Here is a 24,231-nt window from a genome sequence, read left to right as displayed (position 1 = left end):
TTTGAATCGGGTCGTTTGTGTAAAGAAACAGTATATGAATTAGCCTAAAATTGAAGACAAGTAAAGATTTGTCTTTACTTGCCTTAATTAATTTAGAAACTATTATTTAGCTTTCTATCAATATCTGTCTATATCATAATTTATTGTATGATTATCTCAAGATCCAAGAACTTCAGGAGAAAGAACATCAACTTCTTGAGGCAAAAAATGATCTCAGGGAAAATGCGCATCAAACAGAGCAATTTAGGAAGCAATTAGAGGTCCAGAATTCAACCCTGGAAAGTATAGAAGCAGAGAAGTTCAGGTTGACTCAGAAACATCTTGAAAACCTTGAAGAAATAAAACTTGTTACTAAGGAAAGAGATGGCCTCAGAAGAGTGGAGGAAACCCTCAAAATGGAGCGAGACCAGCTCAGTGAAATCCTGAGAGAGCTGGAAGCTAAAGTAAGTTACACTCATTCCCCACCCTAGTGAGGAGACATGGGGTTTTCTGACAGCAGTGAGCCTTCTTTGAAATGAGGGGTACTGTTAGTGTGCGTGAACTGATATACCTTTTAGGCACATAGTTTGGTATACTTGAAAATTTTAAATTCTGCAACCATTATTTCCTTTATAGACTTTATCCTATATGTACACTTAATCAATTGTTAAGATAAATATATATTTATGTTTATACACACATACAGAAATACACACCACAAGGTTGTTCATTGTAGCAATTTGTAATAAAAAATGGGAAACAATCTAAATGTCCATCAGAAGGAAACTGGGTAAACGCAAGCACTATGTCAGAATACTATGCAGGACATAATAAAACCATGGAATAGATTTGCACGTCCTAATATGGAAGCCCAAAATAACCCTTAGGTGGAAAAGCAAGCTGTAGAATAGTACGTATGTAATATGTTTGTCTTTGGGAATTAAGAGTTGGTTGTGGGGAGGTAGGGACGGGGGGATAAGCTTGTAACTTTCTAACAACAAAGATGTAGATTAAGAAGTAATAGTTTTATTATTTTTACTAAGAAAATATACCATTTTCATTAAGAAAATACTAGTTAAAATTAAGATACATCACTGTTATTAAAATTCTCTAATTAAGAATCTGGAAAAACAAGAGGAACTAAGAATTGCTCACATGCATCTGAAAGAGCACCAGGAAATTATTGATCAACTCAGAGGGATTGTTTCTGAGAAGACAGATGAAATATCAAATATGCAGATGGATTTAGAAAATTCAAATGCTAAATTACAAGAAAAGGTATTGGGGGAAGGGAGGCTTATTTGATTGGATATCTGACTTATTTGTGCCTAAAATCCTTTGGGGATGTAAAATAGTTTAGCCACATTGGAAAACAGTTTTACCGTGTTTACTCACACTGAACGTATACCAGCCTGTGGCCCAGCATATACGAGTATGTACCTAAGAGAAAAGAATGCATACTTCCACATAAAGATGTGTACAAGAATGTTCATAGCAGCTCTAATCATAATAGTGAAAAACTGAAAACAACTCAAATGCCTATCAACAGGAGAACGGATACATACATTGTGATTTGTAAGTTCAAAAACAGGCAAACTCATCTAGGATGATCAAGGTCAGAATAGTGGTTGGCTGGAGTAAGGGGGCACCCAGGAAACTCATGGGGTGCTAGAAATGTTCTGTATTTTAATCTGGGCTGTAATTACATAGACGTATACATATGTCAGGAATAATTGAGCTATACACTTGAGATTAGTGTGCTTATGTATATTATACCTCAAAAGAAAGTAAATTCTGTGTGGAATTATGCAGTATATTGAGTCACATGGAAGCCTATTGTTTTAATCAATTTAGAAACTATTCTTGATACTTCCCTTAAAAACCATCTGTATCCTAACATGTTATTTTATGATTATCTTAAGATCCAAGAACTTAAGACAAATGAACATCAACTTTTTAAGTTAAAAGAAGATGTCAGTGAGACACAGAAAAAAATATCTGAAATAGAGAAATTGAAGAAACAATTCAAGACCCAAAGTTTAACTCTGGATAAAATGGAAATGGAGAACTCACAGCTGGCTCAGAAACTTCATGAAAACCTTGAAGAAATGAAATCTGTAATGAAAGAAAGAGATAGTCTAAGAGTAGTAGAAGAGAATCTCAAACTGGAGAGAGACCAACTCAAGGCAAACCTACAAGAAACCATAGTTAGAGTGAGTTATGCTCTTTCTTCCTATCCAGTAAACATGTTTTAAATACAAGAAGCCTCCTTCTCTTTTAAATCAATGGTACTGTTGGTGAAAATGTAAGTTATAACCTTTTAGGGAGACAGTTTGACAATATCTTATTAAAAATGTTTCAGCATATACATTTGTTAAGGCATTTATACTTTAGCAACTTATCCTACCAATATATTCACACATTTGGGCAGAAATACAGCAGCATTCTCTGCAATACTGTTTGTGGTGAACAGACTCTAGAAGCAATCCAAGTGTCTGCCATAAGGCACTGGCTAAGTGGGGTTTGTCTGTATAATGGAATACTAAGCATAAGAATGGGGCACTTTTTATGTGACATTGATCCAGAAAGCTGTGCAAGTGGTCTGAAAGGAGAAGAGCAAGAGGCCCAGTTCAACAGGAAGCAGGACTGGGATGGGTGAGGGGAGAGACGGGAAGTTTTACTTGATATCCTTCTGTACTGTTCTGATTTGGGGTGGTGTGGTGGTGGTTTTTAACTATGAACATGCATTTCTTAAGACTGTTTACCTAGTTCATCATTAAGAAAAGGTAATGTGTCTTTATATTATCATGTTTCTCAATTTCTGCTAATAATAAAGGATCTAGAAACACAACAAGAACTAAAAATTGCTCGTATGCATTTGAAAGAACACCAAGAAACTATTGATAAGTTGAGAGAAAGAGTTTCAGAAAACCAAGACAAATTTCAAGTATTCAACATGATTTAAATAAATCAAAAGATGAATTACATAAAAAGGTATGTGTTTTGTTCTTTCGGGAGAAATTTTGTCTGAAATTATTTGTCAAATGAGAAAGGAGATAGAAGTTGATATGTAGACATAGGTATGTGTGCGTATGTAACAAATAGACACTGTTTTCCTTCCTTGAAGGAATTCTGTTTACATTCTAACTTGTTTTATACTTATCTCAAGATCCAAGAACTTCAGAAAAAAGAACTTCAGCTTCTTAAAATGCAATATGTCAATAAAACTCATTTAAAAAGTGAATGAAATGGAACGATTCAAGAAGTAATTTGAGGCCAAAATTTCTCCATGCATAGTGTGGAAATGGATAACTTACATTTGACTAAGAAACTTCATGAAAGCCTTGAAGAAATAAGAATACCCCATCAGAGAGTAAATCATATGCTATTAGTTTGATAATTATGCCAAATTAGAGTAGCATAGAGTAGTTTGGTGGTGATGTAGAAATAGAGGAATGGAACAGAGTAGAGTGTTCGGGAGTACACTCAAATGAGTATGAGAACTTAGTGTATGATAGTGGTAGCAGTCAACTCAGTAGGGAAACGATGGTTTACTTAGTGTTTGCATCAGAACAACCAGCTAGCCATCTTGAAAACATAAGTCTGGACTCCTACTTCATTCATTAAACACAAATAAGTTCTGGGTGGACCGAAAGAAACAGACATTTTCCAGGAAAACCTGCATGTGTGTGTATGTGAATAATCTTATACATATGAACGAATTCAGGTGTTTGAAATCAGGTATTTGTGTACGTATAAAAAACTGGAAATAATTTAAATGTTCATTGGTAGGTGACAGGTTAATTAGTTTATAATACCTCCATGAAACAGGATGTATGTATCCATGAAAACAAAATTATGAGATATCTGTGGGTTGATATTGAACAAGATCTGAAAAATGCATTTTCAAGTTAAAAAAAAAATTTAAAAGCAGGGGCCCAATGGCCACGTGGTTAAGTTCAGGTGACTCCGCTCTGGTGGCCCAGGTTTGTGGTTTGGATCCAGGGTGTAGACCTACATCACTCGTATAAAATGGATGAAGATTGGCACAGATGTTATCTCAGGGCTAATCTCCCTCAGCAAAATAAATAAATAAATAAATGAACAACAGCAAATAAAACAGAACTATATATTTGTTGTTATGTACCATCAAGTCAGCTCTGACTCCTGGCGACCCTATAAATGAGTAATGTCAGCAATATCCTCCTCAACAGCCCTCCTCAGCTCCTATAGACTCATGCCTTTGGCTTCTTTATGAAGTCAATCCATTTCATATTTGGTCTTCCTCTTTTCCTGCTGCCTTCTGCTTTTCCCAGTGTTATTGTCTTTTCCAAAGATTCCTGCCTTCTCATGATGTGCCCAAAGTAGGGCAGCCTCAGTTTCATCTTTTTCCTCCAGCGATAGTTCAGGCTTAATTTGCTCTAGGACCCACTTGTTCATCTTTCCGGCAGTCCAGGGTATCCGTAGAGCTCTCCTCCAGCACCATATTTCAAATGAATCCAGTTTTTTTTCCTGTGAGCCTTCTTCACACTCCAGCTTTCACACCAATACATAGTAATTGATAGTATGAGAGTGTGGATAATCTTGGCCTTAGTGTCTAATTTCCCTTCCTTACACTCGATCTCTCCTAATTCTTTCGTTGCTGCCCTTCTGAGTCTCAGTCTTCTCTTGGTTTCTGGACTACAGTCTCCATTTAGATTGATGACTGAACCAAGGTAAACAAAATCATTAACAATTTAAATGTCTTCTTTGTCTACGTTAAAGTTGAGTACTTCTTCTGTAGTCGTGATTTCTCTCTTCTTGATGTTCAAATACAGTCCTGTTTTGGCACTTTCTCCTTATACACTATTTTGTGTGTACTTTCTTCTTACACACTATTGTGTGTATGACTTACTGTTTGTATAAACTGTATTTTCACATATTCTTAGATACTTAAATTTGCAGAAGGATACTCTTGAAAGAGTTGAGTAGTCATCGCTTGAGAGTTAGTGTGGGTTCTGAGGTGGGGAAACTTACTCTTCCTTATGTCCCTTTGAATTTTTCCACATACTTGTATTTTTCAATGTAAAAACTAGGTAATAAAAAGAAAGAGAAAGATATGTTACATGTATTACTCTAAAGAGTCAATTAACAAGTGTACTTTGTGTGACTAATGTTAATTTAAAATGTAAGTGCCTATTTAATATGCTTAGCACCATGGTAACTAGTAAATAAAATAAACACCAATGCTTATGTAAAACCGGGCCATTTTTTAGTCCCAAAATCATCAGCTTCTAAATGAAAAAAAGAATAACTATGTAAATTGAGTGTCATTCGGCTTCTCTTCTATGCTTTGTTAATGCAATCTGAAAAGTTAATACCCGTATATGATCACCTTTGTCTTAAACTTGTACACTGTGATTCTGTCTCAAAGGCAGACCTTATATATGTGTGTTTTTTTAATAGAAAATTCAAGAGCTGGAAACTGCACTCCATGAAGCAAGAAAAAGTGCCAAGGACAAAAAAGAGAAGATTATAGAGATGCAGAGAGAACAAGAGATGACTAATGATGCCATAGATAAAATGATAAAATGCTTTTGAAAGTTGATGATACAAATAAGTACCTGATAAAAGCAAAAGCAATTGTCCAAAACCTTGAGGTAAGAACAAATTCATTTTATAGATGAAAGAGATTCTTTCTTTTATTGTTGAGCTTGGCAGATAGTATGGGACTCTGATCTTTTACGTCTGAAGTTCTATAATCAAGCTTCAAAAAAGCAAGTGACAACTTGAAAATTAAATGCAAGAGTATCTTTTCATGCAAAATAATGATTACTTTTATCTTCCTAAAAAAGTTATTTTTAAAAAACCTAAATAATCTTTACATTTAAAAATATATATTTTTATTTTTCAAAGAAAATGCTTCTTATCTAAATATTTCACACTGTTAGATAAGTACATTTTACAATTCTTTTTTTTTGCCCTACTTAATCCCCTGGTAGCCTATGGGCTGAATCTGACATTTTTCTCTAGAAAGAACGTAGTTTAAATGTTTTTCAGTTGTGTGCCATTACACCAGGCACACCCTCCTTCATCACATCCTTCCTCCCTCTCATTTTAGCCCCAGCCACTTCCCACTCCTCTGTTACTTGGATCAGACCCTAATAGATATTTCACTTCACTGTTCCTGCTTCAGTTGTCTTTTCATTCCAAAATTCGGCACAAGTCAAGAATGTCTGCTCTTTTCATTATTTAACATCGTTCTGAAAATTGTGGTCCATTCAATGAGACATGAAACAGAGAGGCAAGAGAAAATAATTTTAATTTTGTTTTTAGACAGTTGCAGTTAGAACCAAAAACCAAGAAAATCAATTGTAAGGCTTTAGCATCTTTAAGAGTAATTAATATTTCAGATAATTAAATTATCACATTTTTATTTATTCAGCACACATTTGTTGAGTACCTGCTATGTGTTAGTCATTGTTCTAGATGACATGTGAACAGCAATGGAGAAAAATAAAGCCTCCTTCAAGAGGCTTACATTCTGATTCAGGAAGTCAGAAAATAAACAAGTATATATTTGGGTCAAATGGTGGGAAAAGTGCAATGTAAAATCATTAAGCCACACAGGGTTATAGAGGTGCTGGGTGAGAGGGGGTGTGTGAGAGTAGGAATGTGATTTTGCAAGGGGAGATGAGGAGAGCCACAGTATTAGGATGATGAGGTGACAGGGTGAGCTGTCTGGGAGAGAAGGGCCTCCTAGACAAAGGAAGTAACAAATGCAAAGGCCCTGACATGCAAGTAGTTGAGACATGTTCAAGGAGACAGCCAGAAATCCAGCATCTCCTGAGCAGAGTGGGCAAGGGATAGAGGGGGAAATAGAAGTAGCAGAGAGCCAAATCATAAAGGGTCTTAGAAGCTGTTGTAAGTACTTTCGGTTTTATTCTGGGTGAGATGGGAAGTCATCAGAGGATTTTAGCAAAAGGATATGGTCTGACTTAATTTTTTAAGGGCTGCCCTTTGAAAATAGTATCCAGGAGAGTGTGTTTGTTAGTGATGTGCCAGCTGCTACAACAAAGGCAAGCAAAAATGCAATGGCTCAAACAAAATAGCTTATTTCACACATAAAAGTGTGAGTTCCAGGTTGGCGAGTGTCTCCATTCCACCTAATCATTCAGAGGGTCACATTCTCCCATCTTGTTTCTCCACCACTCCCTCGGTGCTATTTTCATCTGCATGGTTAAAGCCAAGTTGTGTGCTGTCCATGATCAGGCTCACAGAAAAGAGACAAGATGGAGAAGCTGAAAATTGTCTCAAAATCTCTACTCTTAAAGTCTTTGGCCCAGAAGTAGCACACATCTCTTCCTCTCATATTTCTTTTTTTATTTCTTTGGTGAGGAAGAGTAGCCCTGAGCTCACATCTGTTACCCATCCTTCTCTTTTTGCTGAGGAAGATTGGCCTTGGGCTAACATCTGTGCCCATCTTCCTCTATTTTGTATGTGGGATGCCACCACAGCATGGTTTGATAAGCAGTGTGTAGGTCCATGCTCAGGATCCAAACCTGCAAACCTCGGGCCACCAAAGTAGAGTACATGAACTTAACCACTAAGAGACCAGGCAGACCCCTCTTTTTCTTTTGGTTTTTGCAGAATATTTAGATTTCATTTATCAAACAGAAAGCAAAACGTACCTCTCATATTTCCTGGAGTCAGAGATGATGCCAAAGTTTTTGGTCTGAGCAGCCGCAAGGATAGACTTGCCATTTATGGAAATGGGAGAGACTGCCAGAAGAGCAAGTCTGAAACCAGGGAAGCAGAATCAGAGTTCAGTTTTGGACATGTTGAATTTGAAATGCCTACTGGGGACACCCAGGTTGAGATGTGACTTAGGCAACTGGATGTATGAGTCTGAACGAGATCTAGACTTGAGGTATAAATTTGGGGAATCATCAGCATATAAAAATCATGAGACTGGATGAAGACTGCATCATGGAGAAGAGATGTGTGGTAAACAAAAGACACTGAAATGGAGCAGCCAGTGAGTGAAAGAGAAAGGGGGGTGAGCAAGAGAGAGTGGGTCCAGGTCCTTGATATAAGTGGAGGTAGTGTTTCAAGAAAGAGGGAGTGAGCCACAAATTTCTCCATGCTCAGTATAGATTGAGACAGGTATCTACAGAGAGATAACTATCTTTCCTGCGTACTATAAGTAGCCATTGAGATACTATAATAGGGTTTGCCATTGTACAGCGCCCATGGGGAAAGAAAACAAATCACAGGGTATCCATAAAATCTTTATACAGTTTGAATATTTAAGAATTTGTTTCTGTATATTTTATAAATATTCTATAAAATGCAAGAAAGTGTATTTAACTCAAGACTTGGCATAATAAAATGTAAATATATTAACTTTTACCCTATTCACCATTATTTTAATTTGCCTGGATAGCTGTCCAATATAATGTAGGGTTTATTACGTGAATATAGAAGAAAGTAATATGAACAAATGAATCATTAACAGTTTTGTTTAAATCTTAATACGTTTCCTCTGTTGTAGCTTTACAAATTATTTAGATAAAGTAGCAGTGAATTTGTTAACAATTTAACCTGTGCTAGAACTTTAGGGACATCCTGCACTATAGGAGAAAAAGATCTTATTTATAACGGGAATAAAATCTAAAATAAAATGCTCAAGTGACTAACCTTAACAAAAAATTTGGCAACATATATGAAAAAAACAACAAAACTCTAAAAGGAAATATAGGAGGGCATGTAGTTTAAAATAAGAAAGATGTCATTTCCTAGATTGTAGCCTAAATACTGTACAACCATCAGTTTTTCCCAAATTAATTTCTAAAGTTAATGTAATTCAAATCAGACGCTCAAAGGAATTCTTTTGCTAGTAGACCAAGGAAACAGAATCCATCTAAAATATGATAAATAGATGATGTCAGCTAAGAACGTATGTTTTCAGGTTATTAGTAAACTGTTTCAGGCTGTCAGTATTTCCTGAGTGCACCTTTGGTCCCATGCCATATGTTTGAAATATGGAATTCTCATTGTCTTTCATTTCTAAGTCAGCATTTCCGATTTTGATTTCTTTTACCCAAGAATTATTTTCAAACTGTTATATGTACTAATTCATTTCATTATATTGTGGCAAAAGTTACTGTAATTTCTGCATTTTTAGAATATATTGAAATTTTTGTTTGGCATCAAAATTAATAAATGTTTTTAGAGTTCTTTGAACTTTTAAAACAAAATGTATACAAATTGATCAATGGAAGAGAATAGAGAGCCTAGAAATAGATAGACAAAAATATAGTCAATTGATCTTTGACAAAAGAGGAAAGGCAATTCCATGGAAAAGGATAGTCTTATCAATTAATGGTGCTCAACAACTGGACACCTTTCACAAAAAGTAACTTAATTGATCATAAACCTAAATATAAAGCACAAAACTAGAAAACAGCTAAAAGATAAGATAGGAGAAAATCTACGTGATCTTTAGGCATTGACTTATATACAACACCAAAAGCATGGTCTATGAAAGAAAAACATTGATAAATTAGACTTCATTTAAATTAAAAACATTTGCTCTGTGAAAGACAAGCCATGGACTGGAAGAAAATTTTTGCAAAATGTATATCTAATAAAGGACTGTTATCCAAAATATACAAAGAACACTTAAAATTCAATAATAAGAAAGCAAACAACCTGAGTAAAAAGTAGACAACAGATCTGAACATACACATCACAGAAGATATACAGATGGCAAATAAGCATATGAAAAGATGCTCCACCTCATGTGTCACTAGAAAATTGCAAATCAAAAAACAATGAGACACCACTACACACCCACAGTATCTCAAAATATCATAATTGCCAAAATCCAAAACACTGACAATACTGAATCCCGGCGAGGAGTGGAGCCAGGAACTTTCACGCATTGCTGGTGGGAATGCAAATGGTACAGCCACTTTGGAAGACAGTTGGACAGTTTCTTACAAAATTGACACCGCTCCAGCCAGTCACATGCTCAGGGAGTCACTGATGTCAGCATCTGCTCCAGAAAGCCAGGGTCTTTTAGTGGTGCTGTGACTGAGTAAATGGAAGGCTCTTCCACGAATGGGCTCATCTGACCCGCTCATTGACCTCCTTAAGCTGAGCATCTCATTTTTGGAAGCTTGCACCTTTTTAGTCTTTGCTAACCATTGTGTGTGTGTGCAAATGTTTTTATGGGGACTGGGGGGAAAGCCTAGAGGAATAAGGAGCTCCAGGGTTTCCTATTTAGATGGGTTTATTTTTTATTCAATATCTAATAGTAATCGATTGTATGGCTGTGGTAACAACGATAAAAGAAATGAATGATTTATTCAGCAATAATAAGAAATGCGCTATCAAGCCACAAAAAGACATGGAGGAAATTAAAATGCATATTGATAATTTTAAAAAGCCCACTCCAGAATGTATGACATTCTGGAAAAGGCAAAACTAGGCAAAGAGTAAGAAGATTGATGATTGCCAAGGGTTCAGGTGGAGGCAGGGAGGGGTTGATAGGTGGAGCACAGGAGATTTTTAGGGCAGTGAAACTAATCTGTATGATGCAGGAATGATGAACACATGTCATTATACGTTTGTCAAAACCGATAGAGTGTATAATACAAAGAATAAACTCTAACGTGAACTGTGAACTTTAGTTAATAATAATGTATCTATAATGGCTCATCATTTGTAACAAATATACCACACTAATACAAGATGTTAATGATCGGAGAGAAAGATAATGTCAAGATGGTGGCATAGGCAGACTCTGAACTCACCTCCTCCCATGGACACACTGAATTTACAACTACTCTTGGAACAATTACCCCTAAGAGAGAACTGAAAATGGGATATAAAGTATCTCCAGGGGCCGGCCTGGTGGCAGAGCGGTTAAGTGCACGTGTTCCACTTCAGCGGCTGGGGTTCGCTGGTTCAGATCCTGGGTGCGGACCTACTCACCGCTCATCAAGCCATGCTGAGGCAGTGTCCCATATAGAAGAGCTGCAACTGTACAACTATGATACACAACTATGTACTGGTGCTTTGGGAAGAAAAAAAAAAGGAAGATTGGCAAAAGATGTTAGTGCAGGGCCAATCTTCCTCAAAAAATAAATAAATAAATAAAACAACCCCCACACAAAGGGACGATGCTGACCGAGGTGGGAGAGACAGAAATTCCTTATGGGAGAGGAAAAACCACCTCCCAGCTGTGACACTTCACAGCTGGGAGCAATTCTAAGGTACAAAGCCTTCCCTGAAGGAGTGGAGTATCTGAGTGGGAGAGTGTTACTGCAAGAAACAGCTTTTGAACTCAACACAACTGAGATTAGTGTCATAATACTTGGCTTTGCTGGCTACTAACAACAAGGGGGAATACCTCTGGAGAAGCTATTGGACATAAGGGGAAAGAAAAGTCTGCTCTTATAGGGCCCACACACAAATTCACCTGTTTTGGAAAGCAACCTAAAATCACCAGAAAGGTGCACATTCCTTTGGCGAAAAGAGAAACACCTGATATGATCTGGGTGCATCTCAGTGAGAGATGTAGAGAGTAGTAAGAAAAAACAGACACAGAGATCAACAGAACAGAATCGAGAGCCCAGAAGTAAACCCAGATAGCTATGGGCAGCTAATTTTCTACAAGAGCACCAAGAACATAGAATGGAGAAGGGAAAGTCTCTTCAATAAATGCTGTTGGGAATACTGGACAGCCACATGCAAAAGAATGAAAGTAAACCATTTTTTTACACCACACACAGAAATGAACTCAAAAATGGATTAAAGACCTGAAACCATGAAACTTCTTGAAGAAAACCTAGGCAGTATATGCTTTGACATTGGTCTTAGCAGCACATTTTCAATTACCATGTCTGACCCAGCAAGGGAAACAATAGAAAAAAAGACGGGCCTACATCAAACTAAAAACCTTCTGTGTAGCAAAGGAAACCATCAATAAAACAAAAAGAGAACCTAACAATTGGAAGAAGATATTTGCAAGCCATGTATTTAATAAGGGATTAATATCCTAAATATATAAAGAACTCATACATCTCAACAACAACAAAAACTAACAACTCAAAAAACGAGGGTAACATCTGAACAGACATTTCTCTAAAGAAGATATACAGATGGTCAACAGGCACATGAAAAGATGTTCAACATCACTAATTATCAGCGAAATTCAAATCAAAACTACAAAGAGATATCACCTCACGCCATCAGAATGGCTATAATTAACAGGACAGGAAATGATAAATGTTGGAGAGGATGTGGAGACAAGGGACCTCTCATACACTGCTAGTGGGAGTGCAAACTGGTGCAGCCACAGTAGAAAACAGTATGGAGATTCTCAAAGAATTAAGAATAGAACTGCCATATGATCCAGCTATTCCACTGCTGGGTATTTATCCAGAGAATGTGAAAACACTAATTTGAAAAGATAGATGCAGCGCTATGTTCATTGCAGCATTATTCACAGTAGCCAAGACTTGGAAGGAACCTAAGTGCCCGTCAAGGGAAGAATGGATAGAGAAGATGTGGTATATATACACAAAGGAATACTACTCAGCCATAAAAATGGATGAAATCTGCCCATTTGTGACACCATGGATGGACCTTAATGGTACTATGCTAAGCGAAATAATTAAGAGGGAGAGAGTCAAATACCGTATGATCCCACTCATAAATAGAAGATAAAAACCACAACAAAGAAACACATAGGGAGAGATTGGATTGGTGGATACCAGAGGGGAAGAGTGGAGGAAGGAGGATGAAAGAGGTGATTAGTTACATGTGTGTGGTGATGGATTGTAATAAGTCTTTGGGTGGTGAACATGATGTAGTGTACACAGAAATTGAAATATGATGTACACCCTAAATTTTTATAATGTTATAAGCCAAAGTGACCACAATAAATAAATTATAAAATAATAGTAAAAGGAGAATCTAGGAGGAGAACAAGGGTATATGGGGACTCTGTGTACTCTGCTCAAATTTTCTGTAAACCTACAATTGCTCTAAAAAATGAAATATATTTATTAAAAAGATTTATATATATGTTTGTATGATATATGAATAATTTTTTTCTCTGAGTAGGAAGTAGATACATTTATACAACTAGATAGAACTGTCCTTGAGTATGGAATATCTCCAATAATGTTATATAATAATTTGTGCCTTGAATTCAGTTCTACTTTGATATTTATATTGTTGTTCGTCTCTTCTCATTTTCCTCATTTCCCTTTGTCTACCCATTTTGTTCTTTTCAACCTTTATGTTTCATTTTGTTTAGGTATATGGTTTATTAATTGGGGAAAAATTAGTTTTAAGAAATAAGAGTTATAGGTTTTCTAATTACACATTACCATCCAATAGCTTCAAATATACTTCACATCAAATATCTATTTGCTATTCATTTTAGGGTTAAAAATTGTGCCTTTCCTGTTTTTGTATATTTCGAGTTTGCTGTTGTAAAATGTTCTTACCAGATCAAGGTAGTCAACAAGACTTTGAAACTTCTCTAAAATTACTTTATTTGTTTTTTCTTTAAAAAATTTAGGAAAATGTTGCTTTAACAGCTAAGCTCTCTAAAGAAGTTGAATATCTGCAGCAAGCTGGTGAAAGTAGACGTAGAGAAGAAGAGAAATGCCAAGAAGTTGGAGAAGGAGTATGTCTTTGTCTCAATTGACTATGACTTCTATAGCTTAAATTTCCCTTCTAAACTGTCTAAATTTCTTTGCATTAGTTAACTTTTTAAAATATATTAAGATATTATTATTGATGTTTGTAAAACAAATACAAACATCTAGAGATTTCAAATTTATTAAATTCTCTTTACGCACACAAAGATTTTAAAAACAAGCACAATTCTGATCAATGACTAACATAATATGTCTTTGGATGCTTCTTGTTCAGTAATATATAACGAGCTTAAAAATGGCCTTATGGGGGCCAGCCTGGTGGCACAAGCAGTTAAGTGTGCACGCTCCACTATGACAGCCATGGGTACCCCGGTTCGGATCCCGGGCGTGCACCCACACACTGCTTGTTAAAACGATGCTGTGGCAGCATCCTATACAAAGTAGAGGAAGATGGGCACGGATGTTAGCCCAGGGCCAGTGTTCCTCAGCAAAAAAGAGGAGGATTGGCATTGGATGTTAGCTCAGGGCTGGTCCTCCTCACCAAAAAAATAAAAAATATATGGCCTTATATTTGAAGGTGAGTATTCAGAACGTGTGCATGTGTTTAGTTGTTTGACAAAGTTTTCTGTTGGTTCTCTTAATTTTATTTTTTAATTCCTGTTGTGTTTTTGTGTAAAGGTTGTATTTCCTTTTATTTTTTTAATTTTGTTTTGTTTTGATGAGGAAGATTAGCCCTGAGCTAACATCTGTTGCCAATCCTCCTCATTTTGCTGAGGAAGATCGGCCCTTGGCTAACATCCGTGCCCATCGTCCTCTACTTTATATGGTACACCACCAGAGCACGGCTTGATGAGTGGTGTGTAGGTCTGTGCCCACTTTCTGAACCTGGGAACCCTGGGCCGCCGTAACAGAGCATGTGAGCTTAACCACTACACCACCCGTTCCACCCTTGTATTTCCTTTTAAATTGTAGTACTCAGTGCCCAAGAGCATATCCTCTTTTTATTGATTTATTTACATATAGTACCACATATAATAGTGTTCCTAAGGTCCTTTGTGGTGTAGCATAATGAAAAGGAAATTAAACAGAGGGGGAATCTGAATTAGAAATATAATTTTGCCAGTTATTAATGTCTCTGGTCCTCACATTCATAATCAATAAAAGGATAGGTTTGTATTAGAGCATTTCTTAAGATACCCTCTGACTCCTAACACTTTTTATTCTTCCTCTAAGTGTTTAATGAATGAATATTAAGTGACGATATCTAATTTTGCCCAAAAAGTAGCACTCTGAATCTTCATGCGTTCTTCATGCGTCCTCACCAGACTCATCATCTGAGTCGATAGAACAGTTGGTTTTCATGGAGCTTATACCTATTAAATTCATCATTATAAAAAGCAGTTTGACTTACAGGATAGAATCAGCAGATATTTTCAGTCTCTAAGAAAGGCAGAAAGTCTCATAAATTAGCATTGCCGATTCATGCTCAAACAGTTCACAAAATGTCTTTCTCTACTGGGCACAACAAGCAGAATTTGGCCTCTGACTGTGTCATCTCAGATCAGAGCTGCAGCATGGGTTTGCTTGCCTGACCATGTAGACAGGAAGCTGCTTTTTGCCTTTGTGCTCTGGTAATTTCTGTAGCTTCAAGATGTTTCTAGTGCCTCATGGTAACGACCCAATTATTTGTTTTATGGTGCCCCCAAATGTAATTTTGCTCAATATCCAATTAATAGCTATTGGGGTTTCAGAAATTTAAAAAGAATTGGTATCTTAATGATAAAAAAAAAAATCCCCTGCAACCAAACAGAACATTTCCAATTTGATGGTGTTATTTATAGCTTTCAAGTGTGTGATATCAGGAGGGTATCATGGGGACTTATCTGCTGCTCCTTACGTATACTATGTCAATGTGATGTATCTTATCAGGAAATTCTTGACAGCGGTTCTGTTTATTCTTCCATTAAAATTAGTTGCTGGCATTTTACATATTTCTGTTGTTCTTAATGGAATTACTCCTACAGAAGCTGCTGTCGAGGATCAAAAGATGCAAGGAGGTGACTGAGATGTAATCTTAGAGGAAATCAACAGGCCCAGGAAACTTCAAGTAAGTAGAAAATGCTGATACTTCCTGATGCTTTCCATCTTACTTCTCAATATACTTACACATTTGAAGACTACTATTATATATGTGACAGTCAAGAATAAACCTAAGTTAATCACTAATTTAGAAAGAATTATCTTTGAAGTGAACACATTGGGATCATATATATCCTGTGACATCTCCTTAGTTTGCTGTATTCTCAACTATTTATTCATTATAGCTTCTGGAAAAATATGAATTTTACCCTTGCATTGTCACATATTTACATATTAGTGAAGATACCTTCAGTACTATAAAAGAATGACTTAACTATCAGGGTAGAAGATCCCTTCCCAATAAAAATACAAGCATGTCTTAATAGATTTTAACCATGTGCACCATAAAAATATAATCAGTACACAGTAAAAATAAGTAAATGTTATCCTACTTGTTCTTAATACTGAAAATACAGCATTGATGCTCACTGGCAAACTGAAGCTTATCTTAGGCACTGTTTTCAAATCCAATGATCCAATTTCTGCATATCCATTCCTCAAACTACACCTTTTCCCATATTTCTACCTCTTGTGTTGCATTTGAAGAAAGAGAATGTTGACCAGCCCTTGGGGCAGCTTTGTGTAGTAGGACCAGCACTGAGCTAAAGTCAGAAATGAGTCTCCAGGCTGAGGACCCTCACACGACGGCCTGTGCGCTCGTGAGGACGACAGCTGACCGTCTAGATTATCCATAGGCTTGTAAGGGTCAGACTCAGAGTCGTGTGTGAAAGCACACTGAACATCCTAGCTGTCGTCAAACGTAAGATGATATTTGTGTGTGTTATTGTCCACTCATTTAAAAAAAATTAGAGATAGTGTTAAAGATGTCGTCTAGTATGTATTTAGTGTGAACGGCCCTAGTGTCTATAGCAGGACAGTCGCAGCTCCTACCTGGAACACTTCAAGGGATAAAAATGGAACTTTCGTTCTTACAGAATCGTCAGCAACATTACTTTTGATTTGTAAGTGACTTTCAGGTATATATTGTACCTGAATTCAAAATAATTCAAAAGAAATGGACATTGAGAATCTTCCCCACACATTTTACCATTCCTGTGTAAATAGTCCACGACCCAGTGGATTATTCCACTTTATAAGCACCTCACAGTTTTCTGCAATTTTACCTAAATTTTACAGAACAGTTCTTTTACAGACATAGTATAAAATACTTAATAATGTATGCTTTATCATTCTAAGGTTTATTTAGTAACGAATATGTGTTGAGTAGTGACAGTACACTGAATGACTGGCGGTGGACCCCACACAAACTGTGTCATGGAAGAAGCCCTCCAGGTGTCCCCACTGCTGTGGAGAGTGACAGAGAGGGACAGCTCTCCCTGCTGTCATCACGGGGACAGAAACCACTGCTGTGGAGGTTGACAGTGAGGGACAGCTCTCCCTGCTGTCATCACAGGTGACACCCCACTGCCGTGGTGAGTGACAGAGAGGGATAGCTCTCCCTGCTGCCATCACGGGGACAGATCCCACTGCCGTGGAGGGTACAGTGAGGGACAGCTCTCCCTGCTGCCATCATGGGGACAGACCCCAATGCTGTGGACGTTGACAGTGAGGGATAGCTCTCACTGCTGCTGTCACGGGAGAGACCCCACAAATTCAAATGTTTAATTCCTTTTGTCAATATTTGGATCTCTCTGTAACTGTTTTTAAGTGAAATAAGTAAAGGAGTAGTCTAGAGGATTATATAAATCAAAAACTGACCAACTCAGAATTCAAGGACATAGTCTCTAATATATCAGTCTAAAATACTTTAATGTCAGTTTTTAATTTTAATTATAAAAGGTATTCTGAATTATCTCAACAACTTAAAATACTTGATAAGAGCGGTTACGCTAGATTCACTTTTATGAATATAATTATTTGAAAATAAATATTGTTTATAAAGAAATAGATGTAGCTGTAGTGCTTTTTAAAGGCTCAAGGGAAGTTTTCTGAAGATGATAAATATTCTCTAAAATACACACTATTTGTTTAGCACAACGATTTTTTTTCCCTAAAAATAGGTCAAAAGAAAATCAAACTCAATTAATTAATGTTTGATTCACTTTGAATCTCCAGTTGATGCATTCTGAATAAGACTTTATTACTTCTCGGTTTTATGTTCAACAGGGTTTTCTTAACAATTCATTTTGTCAGAAAATGGGGAATAAACTTCTCCAACTCTGCTGAAGTGAAATATACATTTTTAAAGACCAAACCTGAGGAAGTTAATGACCACATTGACATTTTCCACTCTTCACGTCTCTACGGTTTTAACATCCTGTCCACCGCCAGTCGTCCTTGTTTTTTGTGTATTTTTTAGGAGATGACTTTTGTTTTTTATTTTTTTCTCAGGCGAACAAAAACCTGGAGTTGAGCAAGTGGATCCTCATCGGATCCCCTGTCACACGTCCTCAGGAAGAGCTGTGCCCACATGCCAAACTCAGTAGACCCCTCTCCCATCGCTTTCCTGGGGACTGGTGTCCCTTGTTTGGAAATGGCTGTATCTGTTAATTTATTTGTCTGTCATTGGTAGCGATGTCAGTCTCTAACTTAATTTCAATTCAGTTGTCACTTTGCTACTAGAGTTAGAAGATGAAGGAATAGGAAATTAAGGCATTCCAGTAATTTAGAAAAGTGACAGCAATACCTTCTTCCTGAATGTGGTAATACTTTAGAAGCTGGATTGTTTTATTTCTTTATATATTATTATAAATAATAAAGTCATTGAAGGAAATTTCCAGTCTCTGTGTGTATATTTCATTAATGTAAAGTTATCCATACGTGACTTAGATAATACATCAATTAATATATAGCATCATTTAATTAACAAAATTATACACTCCTTTTTAAATACTTTACACGTTCAGTAAATGTTTAATTAGTAGCTCCAGTAACAACTCCACATAAAGTTAGTTAATATTTCTCGGTGGGGTACTCAGGCTGTATTTGGCTCTCCTCTCTCATTTGTTGACTGAATTTTGCTGTGAAAATATACACGCCTTCTGGATTTAAGTTGTTAAAGGATCACAGGTGCTGGGACCTCTGCAGTTTCTAGTCTTAATCTTCCTTTGCTGTAACAACTGCAAGACATCTGTCTCCCTTTTCTGTTGCCCACCCACCCCACACCATGTACCAGCACTCTCACTTGGTTGGCTTGTTACTTGACTTTATGTTCTATTTCACTTCACTCACAGCTGGAGGAACCTTATCGAACATTTATTCCACCCTTTCATTTTAGACATGAGCAGCCAGCACCAATATCTTTCAAAGTAATGTTCCTAACACTGGGGTCACCACAAACACATAAGGCATCTGTGGATGGCTTCACACGGTCTGTAAAACCTCTGAAATTTTAGGTTCACTTTTGTGTGTGGATTCATTTTTCTAGGATAGTAGGGTCCATTCTTTCTTTTAACATACTCTCCGAGGGGTCTATTACCCTACAAGAGGTTAAGAACTATGGTTTTACAAAGTATCCGATATTACTTTTGTTTCATGTGACTTTGAAAAAACACATAAAACAGCAAGTTGCATAAGGTTCAGAAAAGAGTTAGTGATTTCAAGGCACTCTTGGCTCTTTGGCAAGAAGACTCATTCAAAGGAAGAGATTATGAATTGCATCTAGCAAGACTTTCAAGTCTATGGATTGGAAAATTTCCCTTACCTTAACATCCTGTCATAGGGTTCACTAGGGTGAAGGGGAAATTTTCCCTTCCTATAATCGTCTCCCGTAGGCATGTCCCTCGGCAGTCTTGTTTGTTCTTTGCACCCAAAACAGACACTAACACAGCTGAAGGTCTGATTCTTTACTATGTCTGCTCCTCCACTGAAGAAGAGTAATGTGAAGTAGTAGGCAAGTTCATCTGGGTGATAACTACTTTAATGCCATTAAAAATATAATCAGTCTTCATATATCAGGTTTAGTAGAATGTTGCTTAACTCTTGAATTTGGATGTCCATTTCCTTCCACAGATTTGGGAAGTTTTCAGCCATTATTTCTTCATAGAAACGTTTTGTCCCTTTCTCTTTCCTTCTGGAAGTACCATGATGCGTATATTGGTCCATTTGCTAATGTCTCGTAAATACCTTAGGCTCTCTTCACTGCTCTTTATTCTTTTTGGTTTTTGCATCTCTGCCTGCATAATTTCAAATGATCTGTCTTCAACTTTGTTGATTCTTTCTTCTATTTGATAAAGTCTGCTACTGAACCCCTCTCGTGAATTTTTCAGTTTAGTTATTGTATTCTTCAGCTCCAGAATTTGTTGGGTTCCTTTTTATAGTTCCCATCTGTTTAATATTCTCATTCCGTTCATAATCCTCTTCCTGATTTCCTTTAGTTATCTATCAGCATTCTCTTGTAGATCTTTGAGTTTCTTTGTAACTATTATTTTGAATTCTTTGTCAGGTAATTCATAGTTCACTGTTTCTTTAGAGTTGATTTCTGGAGATTTAATTTGTTTCTTTGATTGGGCCATGTTTCTCTGTTTCTTTGTGTGCTTTTTGACGTTTTGCTGAGTTTTATGCATTTGAAGAAGCAGCCACCTCTTCCAGTCTTTGTGGGCTGCTTCATACAGGGGAAGACCTTCGTCAATCAGCCCAGTGCTAGATTGTGAGGTCCTCTGAAATCTTTTTAGCGGGATGTGACTTCTCTAGGCTTGTGTGCATAATTTGCCAATTGGAGAGGTTGGCCAGTTTCTCTTTCAGACGCTCATAATCTCTTGCTCCCTCTGGTGTCTGTCTGCAGTACTGCAGGTTCTTTGGTGCTGCAACAGGAAGCCATCCCACTTTCCTTTGTTCTCATTGGCCCCCAGTAATCCAAATTATGTCAGCTCACCAGCAGCACCCCAAATCAAGTGAGATAGAAACCAGTCCGGATGGCAACCCTCCAAAAACTGGCACACAAGACACATGGTCTACGTTCCTCCCTGCCTCCTGAGGATGAAGCTGTGAGTTGGGCACCTTCTCCTGATGGTGGTGAGCCACACCGGCCTCTGTCTGGGGCACTGCAGGCCCTCTGGTGACAGACCATGCTAGTTCCATCAGCACTCAGGTCAGGTGAGACACAAACCAGTCTTCGGGCAGCCTTCCAAAAGACAGAACTTTGCATGAATTCTCCTCTCGCCTCTTTCCCCTAATCCCCATGATGGAGAAACCATGAGCAGGGCTGCGCTGTGCTCGCTTCAAGGAAAGGTGGCCGTGGGTAAAATGAAAGGGTTCTTCTGACCCACTTCAGGGTGGGTGTTCTCAGCTTTGCCCTCGACTAGGGTACTGCAAATTGTTTAGTGACTTCTGAAGTCCTCACAAAGGTGTTTTGCTCCATATATTGCCGGTAAGTCTGTGTCTGTGGGGAAAAGAGAGCTGGGACTGTGTATTTCTCCATCTTGCTGACGTCTCCCTCAGAATGTTGCTTAACTCATGATATGAGTTTCAGTATCATATGATGAATGATTTTGAAGGAACAATGATGAAAATCAGCAATGGAAACTTGCAAGAATGTTAAAAAGCAGTAATATGGTCAGACTACACTAAAAGGATCTGAAAAAACAGATAACTCATGCATTTAATATGAGCTGATCAGAAGGTAAGGGCAAAAATGATACGGTCCCTAGCTCTGAACGAATCTAGTCCGGTGACTGTACAGAGGGGTGAGCCGATCTTTGCAATACCACGTGACTTCGGCTGTCGTAGAGTAAGCATAATTGTCAAAGATCTGTGAACAAAAGGAGGCTGAAGACAGCTGCATCAAGAAAGAGGTACGTGAGTGGTTCTTGATTAAGGAACTGCCATATTCATAAAAAGTCTATTCCAAAATCCTCAAAAGTCAAAGAAAAGGTGTTGTTTGTAAAGCAAGGAGCACAGCTGGGTGTGATTACCGTCACTGGCCCCAGATTAGAAGCTACAGTGGGCCAGTGAGTGACAGCTTTACCACAGACCTTACGTGGACACAAGCAGAAACTTGGTCAGGGCTTTAAAACACTTTAAGGGCAATTTTTGCCACCCACTGTAATTGAAGTTCTAATGATCATTCACATTATTAAGCACAGATGTAACAGACACTGTGCTGCTGGTTTCCACGCTGAGTCCTTGGTGCTGTGGTTCCCTTCATTTCACCCTTCGTTTTTCTCGGGTGAAAAGTCCAGAGGGGTTGGTTTAGGGCTATTGTCTTAAGCCTGTCTTCAAGGAACGGGGTACCTTTTCTTTCCTACTGTCCTTAATGTGTGCCTCTGACCTGACACCAAGTCACAAAATGGCTGCTATGTCCCAAGGCATCATATCCTCATTCCAGGCACTGCCCCAAATAAATGGAAGGAGCAAAAGCCAAAGGCCTTTCTATCCAAAAGGGAAGCCCTCCTCAGAAAGCCCAACCCACGTTTCATTGACCAACAGCAACAAAGGAGGCTAGGAAGTTGAAAGTTTCATTTTCCACCCCTTGTGGAGACAAATAATCCGTCATCAGTCTATAAATCAAAATTAGGGTGAATTTATTATGAGCCATATCTGAGGACTAATGCCCAGGGTGTACAGAATGCTTATACACCGTGTTGGAACAAAGAGCATACATCACATATGACAGGAATGTCCCTTTTACAACCTTCATGAGACTGCTTTGCTGGCACAGCAGGTCAGTGAACACAGCAGGTTGGTGGTCACAAGGTGAGTGGTCACAGGTGAGCACAGCAGCTCAGTAATTAATTCTTAGTTTAGGGAGAGATGCTTATCCTGAAGGGAATGCTGATGTGGGAGAGCTTGCATCTTTTCCTTTAGGGGAATCATTCTTGTCTTCGGGACATAGTAAATTCTTAAAGCAGATTACAATGCATGCTCTACAGGCCACCTCAGGCCCTTTTGAAAAAACAAGGTCAGGCCAAATTAGTTTCAAACAAATGGCTTCCTCATATACTCCAGTATAGCCTATTACTTGTCATTTCTTTATCATCCTTATAATGAAAAAGGCAGGGGAGCATGAGTGGGGTGGGTTTTGAGTGAACCCGCTTAAATAGCATATGAACAAACAACCTACACACTCCCTCTGCTCAGTTACCTGCCTGATCAAGTCCCAGGTACTATGCCTAGCATAGAGGGCTCCCATGACCTAGCCCTTTCTTTTCCATCTTCTATCTCTGTTCTCTTCAGCCAAACGTGGCTTTTTGCTCTTACCCAACGTATTCTTCCCTTTCAAGCCTCCACACTCCCACTGAAGCTCAACATGTTCCCCGGTGCCACCCCTCAGTGCAGTCAGGACGGTTGCATTCTGCCACTGAATATGTATTAGTGCTAGAATAGACTGGGTCACAAAAGAACCATAACTATACCTTAAACACAGAAAACTTGTACTTCCCTCCCTCAACAATCTTTGTCAAGGGCCAGGAGGGAAGCCTCCAGTCTCTTCAATGAGCTGTACACCTTCTGATTTGAGGCTCTGCCATCTTCCACATGCACTCTCTGACTCATTCAATCTTGACCACCCCAGAACAGCACGCAGTAGACACAAACAAATGCCAGGGACTTAGAGGGGGCAAAGCCAAGAGAATGATTTCCAGTCCTACCTATGCTGTGAGGGGCTTTTCCATTATTTTACCTTTTACTCCATGTTAGTTCTACCTGAGTTCCACTAGAATGACAGCACGTACACACTTAAGTACACCAATGTACAACTCTTTTGCTCAAAACTCAAGGAAACTGAACGGAGCAAATTTGGAAGGAACCAGAACTACAGATCCCAGCATGCATTATCAAGCGGCTGACTTGTCTGCACACAGGTCTCCGTTTGTTGCTCCCTCACTGACCTGGTGCACGCCATCCACCTGCTGCTCTAAAGTAACATTTCCTGATATTTTCAAAATGAAGCTTTAAATGGACTGGGAAAAAGAGAGGTTTAATTTTTAGATGTTGCTTTGTTCTGTATGTTACTTATTTCAGGATTGATTTTAGCAGTTAGATCAGGATAAGGATACATTTTTAACAAGTTTGAAACTCTGGTATATTAGTAAGTTTTTCAAAATCGCCAAAGAAGAGAGGATTTTTCTTTGTGACGAAGATCAACCCTGTGCTAACATCTGCCAATCCTCCTATTTTTTTTTTCCTGAGGAAAACTGGCCCTAGGCTAACATCTGTGCCCATCTTCCTCCACTTTATATGGGATGCCGCCACAGCACGGCTAGCCAAGATGTATGTTGGTGCGTGCCCAAGATCCGAACCAGTGGACCTCAGGCCACCGCAGCCGAGCACGTGCACTTAACTGCTTGCACCACTGGCAAGCCCCAGAAGAGAGGATTTTACAGTGTCTTAAGTGAACATTTTTCTTCCTGGCTCATGAAGACAGAGTTCCTGAAAATGCTCTGTCTCTGCTATTCAAAAATTAACAATTTCATTCCAGTGTTGAGAGTAAGAAAGCCAACATATTTGCTTTTCACATTGGATTTGAGAGCTGCTTTGTTTTACCTTTTCAGGC

General features: G+C 38.1%; 1 protein-coding gene across 1 annotated transcript; it reads left to right on the top strand.

The window, feature by feature from the left end:
• Positions 1-427: 427 nt before the first annotated feature.
• On the top strand, positions 428-2,944 carry LOC131401648 (centromere-associated protein E-like). The gene is made up of 4 exons (XM_058536897.1): positions 428-443; positions 1,099-1,257; positions 1,902-2,192; positions 2,816-2,944. The coding sequence occupies exons 2-4, from the start codon at positions 1,135-1,137 to the stop codon at positions 2,942-2,944; spliced, it is 543 nt and encodes a 180-aa protein (XP_058392880.1). The 5' UTR covers positions 428-443; positions 1,099-1,134.
• Positions 2,945-24,231: the final 21,287 nt, after the last annotated feature.

Source organism: Diceros bicornis, assembly GCF_020826845.1.
Source record: "Diceros bicornis minor isolate mBicDic1 chromosome 13 unlocalized genomic scaffold, mDicBic1.mat.cur SUPER_13_unloc_1, whole genome shotgun sequence".
Classification (NCBI taxonomy): Eukaryota; Metazoa; Chordata; class Mammalia; order Perissodactyla; family Rhinocerotidae; genus Diceros; species Diceros bicornis.
This window is presented reverse-complemented; position numbering and strand designations above follow the sequence as displayed.